This window comes from Xiphophorus couchianus, chromosome 7, assembly GCF_001444195.1.
Source record: "Xiphophorus couchianus chromosome 7, X_couchianus-1.0, whole genome shotgun sequence".
NCBI lineage: Eukaryota > Metazoa > Chordata > Actinopteri > Cyprinodontiformes > Poeciliidae > Xiphophorus > Xiphophorus couchianus.
The window spans coordinates 3,917,266-3,936,755 of NC_040234.1; the positions used below are offsets into that span (position 1 = coordinate 3,917,266).

The window sequence follows — 19,490 nt, forward strand, 5'->3', positions numbered from 1 at the left end:
ACTGTAAAAGTATTTTCTTAATCTAAATTGAATTTTGTAACTGGTATAATCCAAGTTTTGTGAAAAAGCTGTTGTAGGTGATGATGGCTGATCTGGTGTTGGATGTAGTTGTGTGTACTGGGGAGGAGGGCAATGTATCATAACACACTTTTGCATTATTGTGCAAGAGTGTGCAATGTTAATCTGGTAATGTAGTCCAAGTTATCTCAATGTCGACCAACAATATCAAGAACATGATTTCTTTGTTATTATCATGCAACCCCAGCTGTTGTGGTTGTGGATGGTTCTCACATGCAGGACTGATGTTTTTGGTCCTTAGTGAACATTATGTGTTATTTCTTTAAAGTTTATCCGGCTCGTTTTCCGTGGTTGCAACTCACATACTCTGCTGCTCTAACCACAATATTTCGTTACAGCTGTGCGTCTATAAAGGGTTTATTACCAGAGAGCATCACTGTAAACCAGAAGTAATATTTTCTTTAACCTTTTTGGGCTGAGTTTGCATTGCAAAAGCTCTACATAAGACACAAACCCACTGTTCTGAAAAGCAGAAACATTCAAACTGACCGCTTTAGGCGAGTACATAACAATTAGCGTAAAAAGTCAAAAACAACCAACATCCAAATAATTCACTATGATAATGTCTGATGGGTTTTTTTATTTCGCTAAGTGCGTTCATTTTAAAGGTAGGTGTTGTTTCGCCATATTTTCTCCCTCGCGTTGCTAGGAGACGCTCCAAACAAAAAGCGCTTCCTTGGCAACCTACACCATTTGTAAAGTGAAGATAAAGTGAAACGTTTTGAAGTCGTTTTTTTTTTCATAATGGCTCTACCACTTATGCCCGGAAACTCGCCCAATGCCCAGGTAAGAGTCCAGAGAAGCACTTAGCTAACAGCATAGCTTATGGCAGGTTTTTTTTCTAAAGCTGCGTCGCGTTACGGTCTCAGTATGTTGAAGCGGCGTCGCTACGTTGGATTTCATTTGTTCCTTTTGTAGATTTGAGTTCACAATAGTTCCGGTTGATTCGTTGCGCGTGTGGATGGCTGTTCCCTCTGGTTATGGATGCGGTGTAAAGTCAGAGCAGGAATGATTTCTGCTCTTACTGTTAAACTTTAGGACAGTTGTTAAGGAGTAACTGTGGCAACCGTTCAGGTCAAATACCTTTATTTATCCCCGAGGGAAAATCCTTTCATATTACGGGCCCAGTTGCGTCACTCTGCTGCAGCGAACCATTTCTATTGTCTCCAGTATTGTCGCCATCCACCACCACTCTCTGAAGATGCTTAAATGATGTGAGTTGTGACAAAAATGTAACTTCCCTTTAGGATGAGTCAAGTATTTTAGAATTTCACTTGAATTTTTCGAAAACGAGTCATATGTAAAGAAATATGTGATGTCATATTTTTTCCATATTTAAATCAACAAGTGAAGCTAAGATATAGTTACTTGATTGTGCTATAAAATTACACTATGTGCCTGGAAAATACATAATGCTGACCCTTTAAGAAGCCATTTGAAATGAAGAACTATACATGTGGTAACCCGGCAGGACGTTCTTACATCAGTGTGCGCTGACAGTAAAAAAGCGAAAAGAAATTAACATTTTTTGATAGCCTTCATCTTGAATCCGTCATGATAGATCCTGGTCTGTCTCCTCTGTGCCACAGCTAGGGAAGGAGAGATTTCACAAATCCCAGCATTTCATGGTTTACAGTGGAAGGATGACGGTGGACCTGGAGAAGCCGGGTATCGGAGGAGAGCCTTTAATCGGCCAGAAGAATCCACCAAAATATTCTGTCTATCCCAAAGGAGAGGGCAGTGACCTGCCTTCCTGGGTTGCTTTTGACAAACAGGTAAAACTGACTGGACTCAGTTCCTCTGTTATGAATGCAAAAACATATGGGTAATAGTATTTTTTTTAATAACACCTTTTACCAAATCAAGTCAATGATTTGATCACTTTAGATTACTACCATGGATATCTACACACAGAGCCTTGCAAATGTTTTCATACCCCTTGTAAATGTTCCCATTTTGTCGCAACACAATCACAAATTTCTATGAACTTCGTTAGGATTATGCATGACCGACCAAAGCAGAGACAGGAATTATGATGATAAATGTTATTTGAAATTCTTTAAAGTTTGACGCCCGTACACTGCAAAAGGACAAAATCTTATCAAGTATTTTTGGTCCAATTTCTAGTGCAAATATCTTTGTAACCTTGAAATAAGGATTTATATTAAATTACAATTACATTTTCAGCAAGATATCGAAGCTTACTTTAAGACCGTCAGTGCATAATATTGATATAAAAAAGGCGTTAGTTCTTCTGGCAGATTATTTCACTTATCAAATGGCAAAAATGTCTTAATGTAACTGAAATAATCTGCCAACTAGAACTTTTTCATCAATATTAATAAATTATCTACTTAAAACAAGATCATATGGCTTGCCGAAAAGTTTTCTTTGAAGTTCATTTTGTCTTATTTGAAGTGTGCTAAGATATTTGCTCTAGAAATGTTTTGCCTTTCTTTTCATGAATCAGACATGCGAGACCCTTCTGCGTTCCACACCTATCACTGTGTTTTCATTTACCACAAAGTTCCACAGGTTGGAATTATGAAAATAAATTCCCTTTATGGAAACACGGCAATTTCGACAAAAAATAATAATAATTTGATGAAATGGTTTTGGATGGGATTATTTTCCGTCTCCATCAAAATTTGTGAATTTCGCAGAACTGCAACAGAAACACATTTTTCACATCACATGAGTCACATGATCAATAACCAGATGTTACTACTGGTGGAAAAAGGAAGGAAACAACAGGAAGTGGTGATTTTAATTGTGTTTGTTATTTAATGGAAACATCACAATTGCCAAATTGTTCTTCGACATTTGCGGAGAATTGCCAAAGTTTTACGCACGATAGAAATGGAAAAGTGAGTTACAGATTCATTTACAACTTTGAACATTAAACATTCTTGATTAGTTTGTAATGGAGCAGATGAAAGGAAATATTTTAACATGTAATTATTTTATTTATTTTCTAATGCGAATGACTTCCAGACGGTTCCCATCAGTCACTTGTCTGCTTCTCTGAATAATGCTCTGGGTTGTGAATACTTTTGCGAGGCACTTTATTTCAAATGAATTTACTGCGTCATCTGTAACTAGGCAGCAGAACTACGGTGTAATTAACGCCAGTTTCTCCGTCCAGACTCTTTGTTTTGAAGCTTACTTCAAGGAAACTGAATTTGACGCAAAGGTCGAGACACACAGAATCAGAAAGTGTAAGATCTTCTTCTACTTGGAGGATGACACCATCCAGGTGATAGAGCTGAGATTCAAGAACAGCGGCCTCCCTCAAGGTGACCACTGACACGTCTGAAACTACCATGTACTTTCCTCACTTTCCATGGTCCAGCTGTAGAAGAGAACCACAGGTATGACAGTACAACGGTGAATAACGTTGGTCGTCCCTGTGGCAGGAACGCTCATCCATCGGCACCGCATCCCTCTGCCTCCCCCCAACGACGACCAGTTCTACAACGTTTTCCATTTCAACATCAACAAAGACATAGTGTTTTACTCTCGCACGTTCACAGTGACCGACTGTGACTTGTTCACAAAGAACTTCCTCTCTAAACTGGGTCTGTGGCTGAACGAGCCAGCCACGGTGCCGGAGGACCCTTACACCAACCTCCGCCAGCAGGTAAGACACCAGAGCTCGTTAAGTCATATGATCAAATTAGGACACTTCCCTCCCCTATTTTGACATACAAATTTTTGTACAATCAGTTCTGTCAGTACTGAGAAAATCTAGTAACAAATGAGAATTAACAACAAAAACTGAAGAAGAAGAAACTTCGTTAGGTATAAAGACACCTCCTTCTTTACTCTCACCCAAAATAGCTAGAATTATACACAAGTGTGTCGCACTCTTTCTTTCCAAGCGTAAGCGTAGACACATACTGTATAAGTAATATATCCAGTATCGGTTATTGGCCGTAACAGCAATATTTATATCGGATATCGACCCAAATTTTCTTATTGATGCAGTCCTTGTTTAGTTGTGTGTGGTTTTTATTTTCATTTCATGGTTGTTGTGTTTTATTCTGAATATTTAAAATATCTTCCAGTTCCAAAGTATATCAGTGTGTACTGACATTCAAAAAATCGATATGATTTTTCATTTTTCGATAATGTCGTTTTACTAAATTAAAGGTTATTAGCCTTGAGAGAGACTCCAGTGGGATAAGTGTGTTAGAAAACGGATTGATGGATTGCCTTGACAGAGCGAATTTGATATGCCATTGTCAACATAATGGCATATTGTTAGTTTAAAAATGGTTTCAAAATAACACAATTATCACTTTTAATTACTCTGGCAATTTATCGTCCAGAAAAATTTGTTATTGTGACATGCAGAAAACTTTGCCAAACGTCTAACTGCTGAAAGTGACCAGTGTCAGAGATCAGTGGATGCTACAAGAAGTATCTTACTAAAAGTATTTAAACCAAAGGGGGGCAACAAAGGAGGTGTTCTAACTTCTTGCTCAGCTAGAAAACACCTTTTTTGTTGATATTTTTTGTTTAATTTGTTAAAATAAGAAACTATTTTGGGGTTCTTGGCTGGCCTGGGCAGCCTAAACAGTGACTCAGCTTGTTTGTGCCTCTCCACATAGCGAGAAAGAAATTAGCACTGGTCTTTCAATAGCATTTTCACTGTACTCCCTGATATTTTATTTATGTGCACTCATCCCCCTTTTAGCACGAGGCGAGCATGAATCCTCTTCGTCCGTACGAAAGACTGCACCCGCTCAAGCAGTTCCTGGAGAATGACGGTAAAACTCTGCGCTTCTACTGCCTCTGGGACGACACGGACAACTTGTTTGGAGATCGGCGGGAACTCGTGCTTCACTACTACCTGGCTGATGACACCGTTGAGATCATCGAAGTGATCCCGCCAAACTCCGGAAGAGTGCACGTCTCCAAATTCTTACGCCGCTGCAAATTACCTAAGGTGAGGGCAAACGAAATCAGTCGTACACTTTTTTCATTACACGAGTCACAGGATCAAAAACTGAACGTTGCCACTGGTGTAGACCACGAAGAAGAAGAAGGACGAGACAAGTAGTTGGAGGATCGTGGCATGGCTTGTTTTTTAACGTCCTTTTAATCAGACACATTTTACTCTTAATTGAGTAATTTCTTGGACAGTTACTTTTTACTTCTACTTGAGTAAAAATATGTCGAAGTAGTTCTACTTTTATTAGAATAGAATGTTTGGCTACCCACCTCTGACCACAAACATACACGTACCCAGAACGTGGGTTACCACTGTTCAAGTTCCTTCTGAGTGAAACACCTTTTCAGTACATCAAAATGTAGAGAAGGCCGTTTTAAGAGGGAAAAGTAAAAAAATGTAAAAGCTAAAGGGCAATTAAAGAGCCCCTCAACGTTCCAGTCTTCAATAAAAACTCATCCACATTGACAGGACTCTGTTTCCCTCAAGCATCCTGGCTTCTCCTGCGCTCTCTCGCTGAAGTATAATTCATTTTGAAATGCAGCCATTCCTCAATCCTGATTGTGACTGTACTTATGTGTGTGTGTGTGTGTGTGTGTGTGTTGACACTCATTTTGTTTGCTTCCATGCCTTTTCATAAATGTCAGCCTTAAAGGGATCAGCAGGATTCTCCATCAAAGGAAAGTCCACTCTCTCTCTTACCTCCAGATCTGTTCTTCTCCCTGCCTCTCTCCGTATCTATGGAGAACGCTTCTTACATCTGTTGTGTTAACCCTTTTTATTTATTTTTGTCTCTGGTGTGTGTGTGTGTGTGTGTGTCGGGGTTTCTCTGCAGAACGCTCCAGTGCAGATGAAGCCCCCTGGAGCGGTCACAACCCGGACCGTCCTCAACGTGTTTGGCTCCATGAATGAAGGAAAGCACATCGTACTGGACAGCTGTGACGTACGTCCAGTCTCAGTAGCAGGGAAGATCAATGTCTAACGTTGGGAAGGGGTTAGCAGTGGTGGACTGTAACAGGGTACATTTACTGAAGTACAGTTTTTTGAGTATTTTTACTTTGAGTATTTATTTTTCAGGGAACTTACGACTTTCGACTAGGCTGTCAGAATAATACATTTTGCTAGACAGTAAATTGTCCCAGAGGTTATTGCGATAAACAATAATATTGTTTTGAGACCATTTAATATAATGACAATGCCATGATATTACAAAAACACATAGTCAACGATCAATAAACTTACATTTAACACTGAAACTGGTACACATTTTAAATATCCAAAATAAATAAACAACAACAGAAACAACAAATAAAATGAATTATGAAAAAAGAAAATGTGCTTCAAGAAAAGGGACCAATGCACCCGACTGAAGACTTTTGTTTTTGGTACAAAGAGAGAAAAGAGAAAATTATTGAGCTCATTTTAATTTACCATGCAATGAATTGACTTAAAGCTTATTATTGTGGCATTAATTATAGTTACCGATATTGCTCTTTGTTGCGAGAAAAAAGGCCTTTCCTGTTTTTTTTTTTTTTTTTCGAGTGAGCACGGTTTGAAGGTTCTACATATTAATACACTGCTCAAAAAAATAAAGGGAACACTTAAACAGGTGTTTAACACTTAAAGTGTTCCCTTTATTTTTTTGAGCAGTATATATTATCAGGTGGCTTCAGCAAGTTACACTGCTCTGTAAAAGTAGTTATTAGAGATTTCAATTCGTACTTTTGAATACTTAAATATTTTGAAAAGTAATTTCTTCAGTACTTTACCATGAGTATATTTTTGACTGAGCAACTTTTACTTGTAGTTGAGTAAGATTTGACCATGAGCATCAACACTTTGTCCACCGCTGGGGATTAACAAGTGGTTTGTTTGGGCAGTAAGAACAGACCTGTGAAGTTAAGGTTACAGTAATGTCACAGCCGTCTTTTGAGAAATGTAGACTGCTGCCATCCAGTTTTCTCCCGCTCTCTTGCAGATTAGAGCTGCCACTGATGAGTTCTACAAAGACTCCGACCTGGCTATAGGCAAAGAAATAAACGTTTGGGGAAGACGAGTTCTCCTCACCGACTGTGATGAATTCACCAAAGCGTACTACCGCTTCAAATACGGCAGAGGTAAAGAATCACTACTTTGTTGAGGAAACTACCGCCTTATTGGATCGTTTGTAGATATTTTACTTGATCTCCTGCTTTCTGCTGCATTACCTAACTCTGACCACTTGAGGGCAGTAAGTGCAAGCCTACTATTCCATACCCCTTTCTTCTTTCCTGAAAGCAGTGTCACAGGCTATGTTCGCAGAAGAGGCAGGGGGAAAAGGGGGGAGCACATATGTTTTTTGTTCTGCCTGTTGCTCACCAGTCGAAACACGTTCGACATGTCGAAAGAGTTCGGCACCTCGGAGAAACCCGGGGCCCCTACGTCTGGGAGTTAAAGCCGCACCAGGCCATACGGGGGTCCCTGCAGTGGAAAACCAAGCTTTTCCTGGATGTAGCTGCCACTCGGAGCAGGTTCTGGATTAGTCACAGTAGTAAAACGTGAGCGCAGCCCCTACAGACAGGCCCCTGTGATGGAGGGTCCTGTCTGACTCCACGCAGTCATAGGTCAGATCAGGGACGGATTACCTGCGTCCCCCTGGGTTGTTTCAGCTCTTTTCCAAGGCTTCTTTCTTCTTTCAAACTGTTTTGTCTTTCCTCCCTCTCTCCCTCTGTGTGTGTCTTTCTCTGCTCCTTCCTCTCAGAGGATTTCACCCCAGTCCAACACAAAGCTCCTCCAGCCCCCAAACCGCCGAAGCCAGTGCCCCCCTACAATGGCTTTGGCTCTGAGGAGGACTCGTTGGGCAACTGCCAAGGCCTGCTGCCCAAACCCGTCCACAAGGACTTCAAAAAATTCATGGAGAAAGACAGGTTTGGATGATTCAGAAAGTAGCAGTGAAATGAAACGGTGAAGTGTTTGCTTTGCAAAAAGGTGCACATCCCCTTGTACTTTAAATTTGCTTTGTAATTTGCTTCTTTGTCACATTAAAGAAGCAAATTTAGTCTGGTTTCTGGTGCAAATATCTTAGTACAGTAGAAGTAAGACAAAAGACCTAAAAGTAACTTTTCAACAAGATATAGAAGTTTGTTTTAAGTCAATAATTCCTATAATATTAATAAAAAAAGTACTAGTTCAACTGGCAGATTATTTCACTTATAACAAGTAGGGATGGGCATTTATTATATTGTTTATTATTTATTGTGATTTTAAAAGAAAAAAAATGGTGATAAGGATTTTGATTTATTGTTATGATAAATTTCAATTAATAATGTTTAAAACCCCCCAAAACTGTTTTGTATTTTTGGGCTTTTTAGTTTTACTACAGTCCTGCTCAACATTATTGGCTCCCCTTCATGTTTTGCATAGCTGAGTGAATATCTTCAGAAATAAATGGAAATGTTCAAAACCTATATCTGCAGGACCTTTCAATTCGAGGTCCTACGTAATTTAACCAAGACAATTGCCATTTCAACATAAATATTTTAATTCCAAAGGACAAAACAGAAAACCAGCATGTGCACCAATATTGTCACCCCTTCTTAATATTTGGTTGCAAAGCCTTTGGCAGCAATGACGTTTCTTATATTCATCTATAAGCTTCTTGCACTTCTCGGGTGGGATTTTCTCCCACACTTCTTTTGCAATATGCTCAAGCTCTTGTATATTTGCAAACTACACCAAAATGACTTCATAAAATGTGTTTTTGCAGTGTAATTTTCGTTCTAGTTGGGAGGTGTTGGTCTATCCAAAAATATCCCAATAAAATAGAGTTAAGGTTGTGGTTGTAAAGGGATAAGATGTGCAAAGGTTTGAGCAGGAATGATTAAAACCCTGCGTTTTTTTCTGTCACTGTAGCAGTGGCCTGAACAGTAATGTGCTGAGTTTCAAGGCCAGGATGATCACCACGGATCCAGTGCACAGAGAGCGGGTGTTCCTCATTCGCTACTACCTGTCTGATGACTCCATAAGTGTGTTTGAACAGGAGCAGCAGAACTCAGGTAAGGGCGCTCTGCTCCCTCCAGAAGTGCTCCCCGGCCTGCAGGTGCAAATCTTTACCTCTCCTAGTAAATGTCAAGGTCTCAGATTCCACCTCCAGCTCCAGAATACAGTAGAAACTGACAATGCATTGCAAAAACGCAAATCTTACCAAGTAATTATGGCCTGGTTCATTTTGCAAATGTCCTAGTAAACTTGAAGTAAGACACAGCTAACGTTTCAGCATGATATAAGAGCTTGATTGAAGTACATTATTCCTTAATGTTGATATAAAAGTACTAGATCCACTGGCGGATTATTTCATCTGTCACCAGACATTTTTCTCATGTTACAAATGAAATAATCTGACAATGGATCTAGTTCTTTTTCATCAACATTAAGGATTTATTGACTAAAAACAAGCTCCTGTATCTTGCTGAAAAGTTACTTATAAGTTGACTTATTTCAAGTGTACTAAGATATTTGCACTAAAAAGTAAGACTAAAAATACCTGGTAAGATGTAGTGTTTTTGCAGTGTGTGTTGGTTTCCAGCAATATCCCTTATTGTTTTCTCCATCAGTATTTTTTACGGTGCAAAACGAATGCTGCGCTGTGGGTTTGGAACAAGAGCCAAGAATTTAAAAGCGTGTAAAGCTGAATATTACGAGGGGAATTTTACTTTGATTTTGAGATAAAAGATAAAAATGGAAAAACAAAAAACAGGCTGCTAATGCGATATAAAAAGAAACATCAGGCCAATAATCATATAAAAAGCAGCGGTCCACTGGGAAAACGTCAATAAACGTCGTTCGTCTTGCTCCAGGTGTAATTGGAGGAAAGTTCCTGGAGCGCCAGCGGGTTAAGAAACCGGGCCAGGAGCTGTTCAAGAGCGAGCCGTCTGAATACTTCATGGCACAGGATCTGTATGTCGGAGGGTCCATCTGCATGAACGGAGTGCGCTTCCAGCTTGTGGACGCCGACGATTACACACTCGGCTACATGGAGCTGCATTCAGACGAGGTATGCTTGCTTGAAGAGCATGTCAGGATTTTCTCTATAGTTCAGTCTTATTTTGTTGGGTTTTTTGTGTACTTCAGTTAGTCTTCCAGTGTTTAGAGCGTGGTTACTGGTTTTTATTATTCTTAGTTAAATATTGTTCAGTTTAGTTTTTATTAAAGTTGTAGTCTTTTTTAATATTTTGGTCAATTTTTAGATGAGTAATTCAAAATGCATAGTTTTGTTATTATATTTACATCAATTGGGTAATGAGTGCTCACCAGAAGTTACCATTTTGAAAAAATGTATTCAATTGACCAACAACTGACTCCACCAAAAAATCTATTTTACATCAGTTTGAAAGGACAATAAATAGCCTTTCAAATTGGCCATATATCTATATGTTTATCTGTAAACATATAGCTAAAACATACAGATATATTTCTAATTTAAATGCTTTAGTTAGTTTTATAAATGTATGATGTAGTGCCAGTTAGTTGTAGTTTTCCCCCCATTAATGATCATTTTTATTTATTTAAATTTACAAAAACGTTTCTCAATTTCAGTGTTAGTTATTTCATCAGTTGTAGTTAACTATAATAACCTTGGTTTCTGTTTTTTTTCCCTAAGTTCCCCATAACCAACATAGGCACCATCTTCAGCAAACTGCGTTCCATTTCCGAGGACAAACAGAATGAGGTCAGGACGTTCCTGTCCAACAATATCCCCATCAACAGTGGCTTCGTCCACTTTGAGTCCTTCAGGTACAGTTATTAAAATAAATGTGGGATAGTTGTATTATATTTCAACAGTTATAGTTGATTGTTCTAGTTCATCTGTGTATGAGTGGAAAATAGCAACTCTAGAAATGTTACACCCTTTCTCGGAGTATTGCATCTTTTAATGTGTTTCTAATATTGGATAAAATAAACTCTGACTCTGTGGGCGGGTAATGCCCCCCAATGCCCCCCAATGCCCACTCATGCCGCCGGGCCTGTATCTGCCCTTGCTAGCTTTTTAGCTACCCACAAAAAGCTAGTTCGCTTTTTAGCTACCATTGCTTGTAGTTAGTTGGCTGCCCTTGCTAGTTTTTTAGCTACCCACCCAAAAAGCTAGCTAAGCTAAGCTTGACAGCTTGTTTGATAGCTATCAAGCAAGCTGTCAAGCTAAAAAGCTTGCTTGATAGCGTTTTTGCCTCTATCATGGGTAAGTGCAAATTTATCACCAGATGGCTGAGCTACGTTTGTCTTTGCCATTAGCTTACTTCTATTGCCAGCCCATAGGATGCTGCGTTCATTCTGTGCTAATGAGCTTGGCACTACCTGGGTTAAGGCTGTAAAGAGCCATATGCCGTGTGAGAAGCACAATGCTGTTGCCAAGAGCTCCAAACAAACCCCAAGAACGTCATTATTTTGTTTGCTATGCTTGATTGTAATGCAGCATCATCCCTCAACTATTCCCTCTTGTTATTTTGGTCATACATTTAACTCAAGGTGGCATTAAAAAGTCTTAAACCTGCAGAAACCCTGAAATAGTTGGAAGTGACTGGGAACGACAGCTACTCCACCATGAGGTGGTGAGCCACGTTCAATCACACAGTGGATCGAGTCAGTAGCCTCTGAACTTCATCTGTCCGTCAGATTTTCTCGGACGCTGCAGACGCTGGGTCTCTATGGCTAGAATATTCAATAAGTTCACTGAGCTCTGATCTAGAATCACACAGCATTCTGAAGGATGTAGGCAAAAGAAAGGCTTTAGCTGCTCAACTTCTCACAACAAGCTAAGCAAGGTAGGCAGCGTCAACTAACTCACTCACTCTTTGGTTACCTAGCAACAACCTGTTGAGAACTTGCGCAGTAGCAGTTTCTGGTTTTGCTATGGTGTCTCAAAACTGCTTAATAATAATAACAAAGAAACAGCACAGAGTGAAAACTGCGGATGAAACAGCTAGGTCACGCTTCCAGTTTATCAGTATGCCAAATATTTAAAACAAAACACTAATCAATGATAATCAATATTATTAATCGACTAATAATAATATTAGTCGATTATACTAATATGAAATCCTTATATCATGACATGTTTTTCAGCCATATGGTCCAGCCCTAATTTCAATAAATGATAATATAATTGCTTTGAGACAATTTTCAAGTAATACTATTGTAACAGTATATACCTCAAAGATCAAATTGCTTTAATTTCTAACCAACATCCAATACAGGAACTGGAAGATGTTTCAAATATCAAAAAATAAATCAACAAAGCAACCAAAACAACAAATAAAATGGATCCTGAAGTCTCTGTAAACAAAGTTGTCCTTCAAAAAAGATTTCTTCTATAGATTTGTGACTGTCACGTTCTGTTCACGTGTGTGTTTGTGCCATCGCAGAGACTTAGTGATGGGCCTGAACTGCGGCCTGACGGAGCATGAGGCTCTGGCCCTGGCCCGGCGCTACTCGGACCACCCGGTGCCTAAAGAGGACGTGGCGGTGATGCTTTCTGTGGCGCAGCACTACCTGAGGAGGAAACGGTTTGAGGACTACAATCTCCTTTCAGCCAGATTTGTGCACAGCGACAGGCAAACGTAGGCAGCACGCGCACTGTGTCACACCAAAAATGCCGTAGCAACACGCAGGCAGATCTTGCATCGCAACAAAACTTCAGAGGCGCAGCTGGTGGCTTCACATGTCAGGGCGACGATTAGTTCCCTAAATGTAAGGGAGGGTCAATGGAAGCAGATGGACTCCACAGACCAGGGTGACATGTATGTGTCATTTAGTCTGGCCTTTTCTTTTCTGCTCAAAACCATGAGGATGTAGAGTATGACGAAGTATTAGGCCACGATAAGAAAACTAAAATAATTACATACTGGAATGAAGTTGTGCTGTGACTTTATTTATGAGAACGGTAAGGTAATTTTATTTATATAGCACATTTTCAGAAACAAGGCAGTTCAAAGGGCTTGCTCATAAATTGTCATACTGCAAGAATAATCTTTTGTACTTGCAGTATTATGACTTTATTGTCAAAACATTATGACTTCATCCTCGTATTTCAATTTTATTCTTGTACAACTTTATTCTCGCAATATTATGACTCAAGTCTTGCAATATTTTGACTATTCCTATGGTATTGTGACTTTGTTCTTGTAAGATTACGACTTTATTCTCGCAATATTATGACTTTATTCTGGTAATTTTATTTCTATTCGTCTTTAGTATGGCCCTAATACTCTGTAGTATGGTGTGACCTTTAACCCACGCAGCAGTAACTCACTTAAAGCGTTGTTCTGTAGAACCAGCTCCTCTCTCACAGTGTCGCGTTGTTCATCAGCGTTCCTGACATGAAAATAGTATGACAAGAATGGAGTGTCCTGCATCACTGTGGAAAACAACAAGCAGCCTGTATAAAATACACACACACACACACACACACACACACACACACACACACACACACACACACACACACACACACACACACACACACACAGTCTAAATACTTTACACAATGTCATCATGAGAAAGCAGGCTTCGTGACTCTGTGTCAGTCCTTATTGGAAAGGTATTCTGTCTCACAGTGGAGACTGGGATGTGTGTGGAGACAGAAAGCAGGAGTTTTTCCACGTCCTGGATGCGCTCCACTCTGATCTGACCCAACAGCTGATGCTGAACACCAAACCTGCTCCAGGTTAAAACTGGGCTCGGATTTAACCCAGCTGTTTGGAGCGCAGACCGTAAAGAAGCGCATTCAACACCAGAGATGAGGAGTCTCATTTGGACTCGTACTCGAGTCACTTAAGCGGCATACACACTGACTTCAGGTTCGATTTGGGCTTGAAAGAAATGGTTTTTTGCCTTTTGTTGTCAATATTTTCTCTGTCTTATCGCCTGCCTGTTGTATTGTTATTAATTTTCCCATAATATAACAATACATGACACAGATGAGCGCATGTCTGATTTGTCCAAATCTATTTAATTTTCTATTTCTTTATGAGCTTCCTTACTGTGTTCTTTGAGTTAGACGCCTTACCTTGGACTAGTCCACTCACTGCTCTTGTCATTTGGTGAAATGACAAAAGCAATGTCATTTCACCAAATGACATTGCTCTTGTCAAACAATTAAAAACAATTAATTTTGTTTGTAACGTAAAATTTATTCTGACACATTGAACTTTCCTATTGGTTAAATGTTTTAGCAGTGTCAGTAAGTTTCCACTTTATTATTCTATATCCAGGTCAGTGTGTGTTGCTTGGTAATGTGTGGTAACATGATTATATAAGCCTTTGTAGCTTCCCTTCATACGTTTTATCGATTAACTGTATCACCAAACTGAGTGATGAGGATTTTTCTGATTTTTACAATAATCTTTGGCTAATGTATTCTTAAAGAAATCATGTTTGCGTAGGCCATATTTATCTCTGATTTCCCGAAAACATTTAAATACTCTGTTTTTCTCCAGAGTCCTCCATGTATGAATCCGTGATCATGGTGATTTACAGTCATCCACTTTAATGACTGTGGGTTTCTTTCAGTTCTGTATTTATTGGCTGTTCTCAGCCATATTTTTTCAAGTTACAGCTGTGAGTCTAAATGATTTGGAAGTTTTTATAGATCTCTTCATCTCCTGTCAGACTTTGACTCGGGCTTAACTCCTGACATCAGTTTCAGTTCCCTTAGCTTCATAGCTTTGTTTTCACCACCAGTAGACATATCTGTAAATTGTTTTAGCATAAATCTTCTCTCCTGAAGGGATTTAAAAAAAGAAAATAACAGTGGGTGTGCTGTAGATGTTAATGTGAAATCCCCTTCAGTGTGGACAGTGATTCCAGTAGTTCTCGGCAGACGTGGAGGTTCTGCCGTCGCTCTCCGACATGCTGACCTACCCGTGTTTCCTTTCATCTCTGGATGACCTTCTTTGCTTGGACAGTTGAATCTCGGATTCGTCTCTTTGTTCTTCGAATCACTCTGGTTTATTTCACATTCTAAAAGGTTTCTGTTGCCACAGCGTTAAGAGATATTTGGACTAACTGGGATCAGTTGAACCAACACTTGTTTTTAGGAAATGGTAAAAAAAAACAAAAAAAACCCCCACATAGATTATGAGACCAAATGGTTTGGAGGAAAGCACCATTTAATGAAGTTTTTGAATGTAAGAACCTCATGGGCAAAGTGGTTAAACTTATTTCTTAAAAAACGTTTTTCAATTGTGAACATGAATTTAGTCTATCATAAGTTTCATAAGAATTGTGTTCAGACTTTAGTAGATATTTTTTAAATAGTTTTATATATCAGTTATCCTGTGTATTAGTTGCAGCATGAGATTTTATCAAAAATAAAAGTGTAGCATATTAGGCACACCTTTAGCACTTCTGTCATTTTAGGCACAAATGAAGTTGAAATGTTAGCTTTGTGGTAAGTTGAGCCACTGACTCACCTATGAATGTGAAATAAGGATTCAGTTCTAGTGCTAGTGAGGTCAAATTGGGGTGGGAAAAGGGGAGTGTGTGTGAGAGAGGGGCCTGGGTTTTGGGTTCTAGGGATCCAGCTCAACTTTTTGATTTGCAAAATTTGTTAGTCCTGAACGTGGCATAAGTTGAACCACATGACAAATTTTTTTGGAAATGCTGCATTATTGAAATATTTCTGTTTATACTTGTTCTGTTTGTTTGAATGGATACACAACATCCTGAGATACAGCTCTGGAAAAAAAAAAAGAGACCACTTCAAAAATGATTAGTTTCTTTGATTTTGCAATTTATAGGTTTATGTTTGAGTAAAGTGGACATTGTTCTTTTATTCTATGAACTGCTGACAACATGTCTCCGAAATTCCAAGCAAAGTTTCATATTTATTTCCATAAAATGAGAAATGGTCAAAATAACAAAAAAAAAGATGGAGTTCTTTCAGACCTCAAACAATGCAAAGAAAACAATGTCATATTCATCTAGAAACAACAAAAATGTTTTAAAAACTCAGGAAGAGTTCAGAAATCAATATTTGATTGAATAACTATGAGAGTTTTAATGGGGTTCAGTGCAGTGGTCTCTTCATTTCTTCCAGAGCTGGATATGCAGACGCATAAGCTGACGATCAAGATCAAACTAAGGTCAGCTGGATGTAGAGACCCTAAACATGAAAAAAATGTCTCGTCTTATCCCAGGCTCCCCTGGTGGTTTCTGATGCTTCAGTTTGAATTATTTTCACACGTTAAAACCAAAATTTATTCTGATGAGCCAATTCATCTCTAGATCGGGACGTCTGCCAGCCGAAGAGGTGAGGAACATCTGTAAAGCCTTCATGCTTCCCATCCCCGAGAGCCTGCAGCAAGCCCTCTTAACAGAGTAGGCCCCCCCGCTCTATTCCTTCGGCCAGATTTTTTGGCGTAGTTAAAACCCGTTTAATCATGGTGTAAACTTCATCTGGAGACCACTAGAAGATATGTAAAGGCTTTCTAATCTGCTGCAGGTATACAGATGGAGGCGGGATCGACTACCACGCCTTTGTCGCTGGATTAAACTGGCTAGAGCACCCGGCGCCAGCAGTGATGGCCGACGACATTTTAAAGGTAGGCGATAAGGACGACACTTCTTCACACAGAAAGTCGGGAGCGAAGCGAAACTTTAAAACGAGAGTCTATCATAAGGAGGCCGGGCGGGTGCCCAGATTTTTAAAGAGACCTAATTGGAAATCAATCTGCACTAGCCCCTTCCCTCCATCTCCCACCCTCCGCCGCCTGCGATGACTCAGAGGAGAAGGGAGCCAAAGTCAGAATTAAGTGTGTGGAAAGGAACAGTCAAGTGAACAAGAGGACAATTGATTGAGAGCAGAAGTTGAGAATGAGTGACGCGCAGACTGACAGACCAAGAAAGCACGGCCGCGCCTTTGTTCTTCCTCCTTGCATGTGCTGCTCTTCCTGCTTAACGTTGATTTGGAATGCTCCGCTGCAGCCAGATCTAAGCAGAAACAGGTGAGCAGGAGAGATGTGCGCCGGGGCATGACAACAAAGGGAAACCTTGCATGTTTGGAATGAGAGTGGAATGAGTGTGTGTGTGTGTGTGTGTGGGAGGGGGGGGGGGGGGGGGTGTTAATAGTAGTGCAGTCGATCCTCCCTCTGCCGCGGTTTCCAGCTACGTTCTGTCCCAGACTGGTCACTCTCTCCCAGCTCTTTTTTAATCTGGTGTCCTAAAAAAAATACCTGAATAAAAACATGAATTTGGTGGGGTCATTTGTACAGTAGACCCCACCCAGTCGCCAATTAGTATCCGCAGATTTTTCAGTGATTATTCACAGAAAATTTAGCAAGTCACAATTTTTTCACAGAACATGTCTGAAGGAAAATGCATCTTGGGAAGTTGAAATATTGGTCAATTCATTTTCCTTGGTGCTCTTAGACTGAACCTGGGTCAGACAGTAGAATGGGCAGTAACCCAGGGCTCCAATGTTTGGGGGTGCCCAAGATATTTCTTTTCAAAATGAATGGTGGTTTTGCAAACATTGCACTTTATATAAGACTCAGGCCCAAATCAGCCGAGTTGAAATCTATTAGGGTTTGACGTACTTGAAAATTCTCAAGTTATAGTCGACTTAACTTGAGTTATTGGCTTGAGGATGTATTAAGCCTACAATGTATTGGTTTATATCTGCTGATGTACAGGACTACCTATTAATTTACTGTAATTATCATTAGTGAAAGCATTTTTCCTTGGTGGATATGGCACCAAAGCTGGCTCTATATTAAGGTATGTTTAGTGTTTAAATTAGGGTGTTTCAGGTCCCATGAAAATAAGGATTTATTTTCCCAATGGGATTTAACCTGTACAAATAATGGCCAATTACAAAAACAAAGCCATTTTCAGAGGGCTCTCAAGCCCCAAAATCTAGAATTTATGGAAGTATTCAAGAGGAAAGGCATCGGTAACAGGTCAGGCCCAAACATGCAGCCAGAACTAAGGTTTGGATATAGAAAAAGTGATGCTTTCAAATGGTCTAGTCAAACTCCCATCCGAAATCCAGCTGAGAGTTTGTTGTCAAAATGGTGCTTCAGAGCCCACATTAATAAAAACATTTAAAAATCCATAAATAAAAAGAGCATTAATGTTCTTGGCCATAATGTGACAAAATATAAAAATTGTCAAGATGTGGGAACATTTTTCGAGGCACTTTATGTCCTAACAGTCACATCTAAACAAGAAGGTGTCAGTTTTTTTTTTTTTTGTTGCTTTATTTTAAGTTTCAGATGATAAAAAATGAACAATTACAAAGCTCTTTTGCTTGAAAAAAGCTCATGAAGCTTTATGGAGCACATATAGGATGAGCAAATGAACTATAAATACTTCCACCAGTTTATTCGCGGTGTTGTTCAGTGACGTGTGTTCCTGTTCTTTTCAGTATGAGGTCAACGCCAGGTTTGATGGTGGTCGATCTGCTCTGAAAAACATCAACTGCTCCAAACTTGTGAAGGAAATATTCAGCTTTTCGCCCAACAGAGGTGAAGCAGAAGCCGCTGCCTCAACGTAGATGCTTGGAGGGGAGGAAGTGGACTCTCAGACCAGCAGCCTGGAATCAGCCATTGTCTGCTGATTAAAGAATGTCACTTATTCAGTTCCTCTGTTTTCATCGTGCATCTTGCTAAGGCACAGAGGATGGGAGAAGTGTGAACACTGAGTGTTTGTTGTTTTGTGTGTTAGCTGTCTGGCAGGAAAAGGCCGTTGGTTCAGCACACTCCACTTAGCTGGAAAATTGGTGCTTCAGGGAAGAAGCCTGCTCAGAAACCAGATGCTTTTGATGTTCACCCCCCTCACCCCCCTGTGTGTGCTTACAAATGATAGTGTAAATTCAAACAGCTGGTCTGAACAATGTAGTCGTACCTTACAAAAGTATTCAAATCCACGGTGTTTGCGCATCCTTAGCCTTAAATTGATGTATGTGGAAGTAAGGCCTTAAATTCTTTTTAGAGTGAGTTGGGTTAATCACGGGTCTTACATTTTGTTGTAGCTGATCTATTTAATCTTGTATCTAGGTTTGTTAGTTTCTTTTTTCTTGTGAGACTTTTCTGTCAGCTTGAAGCGTGCGCAGAAATCTTCAGGGTTGTTCTCAGACTCAGTGCAATCAGTAACTAGCTGCTAATATGCTCTTGCTAACTAGCTTTCTTTATTGCATCTTTCACGGGTAAGTGCAAATTGTTTTTGCCACTGATTCACTTCTGCTGCCAGCCCACAAGAGCCAGCAAGATACTCCATTCACCCCCTATATTTATAGTTCTTTTTTCTTGTCTTAAATTTCATTCAAGCTGGCATTAAAAGGTCTTAAAGAGTCTTAAATTTGACATGGTAAAACCTGCCTTTGGATCTTTTTCAAATTTTTGTCACTTTTGTTGGTTTTGGGGATTCAAATGTGTGCAGAATGTGAAGTAGAAGGAAAATGATTCACGGCTTTTAAATGATTAGT

General features: G+C 39.6%; 1 protein-coding gene across 3 annotated transcripts; it reads left to right on the forward strand.

The window, feature by feature from the left end:
- The first annotated feature begins 709 nt into the window (after positions 1 to 709).
- On the forward strand, positions 710 to 18,647 carry efhc2 (EF-hand domain (C-terminal) containing 2). Of its 3 annotated transcripts, none has more exons than XM_028022457.1 (15): positions 710 to 864; positions 1,668 to 1,853; positions 3,224 to 3,374; positions 3,495 to 3,718; positions 4,778 to 5,029; positions 5,868 to 5,975; positions 7,011 to 7,149; positions 7,773 to 7,938; positions 8,924 to 9,066; positions 9,868 to 10,064; positions 10,671 to 10,804; positions 12,430 to 12,624; positions 16,292 to 16,384; positions 16,509 to 16,608; positions 18,432 to 18,647. In XM_028022457.1, the coding sequence occupies exons 1-15, from the start codon at positions 823 to 825 to the stop codon at positions 18,558 to 18,560; spliced, it is 2,259 nt and encodes a 752-aa protein (XP_027878258.1). In that variant the 5' UTR covers positions 710 to 822; the 3' UTR covers positions 18,561 to 18,647. The 3 variants fall into 3 exon arrangements, with proteins under 3 accessions (XP_027878258.1, XP_027878260.1, XP_027878259.1); XM_028022458.1 differs by lacking the exon at positions 710 to 864 and adding an exon at positions 900 to 1,292; XM_028022459.1 differs by lacking the exons at positions 16,292 to 16,384; positions 16,509 to 16,608; positions 18,432 to 18,647 and adding an exon at positions 16,104 to 16,140.
- Positions 18,648 to 19,490: the final 843 nt, after the last annotated feature.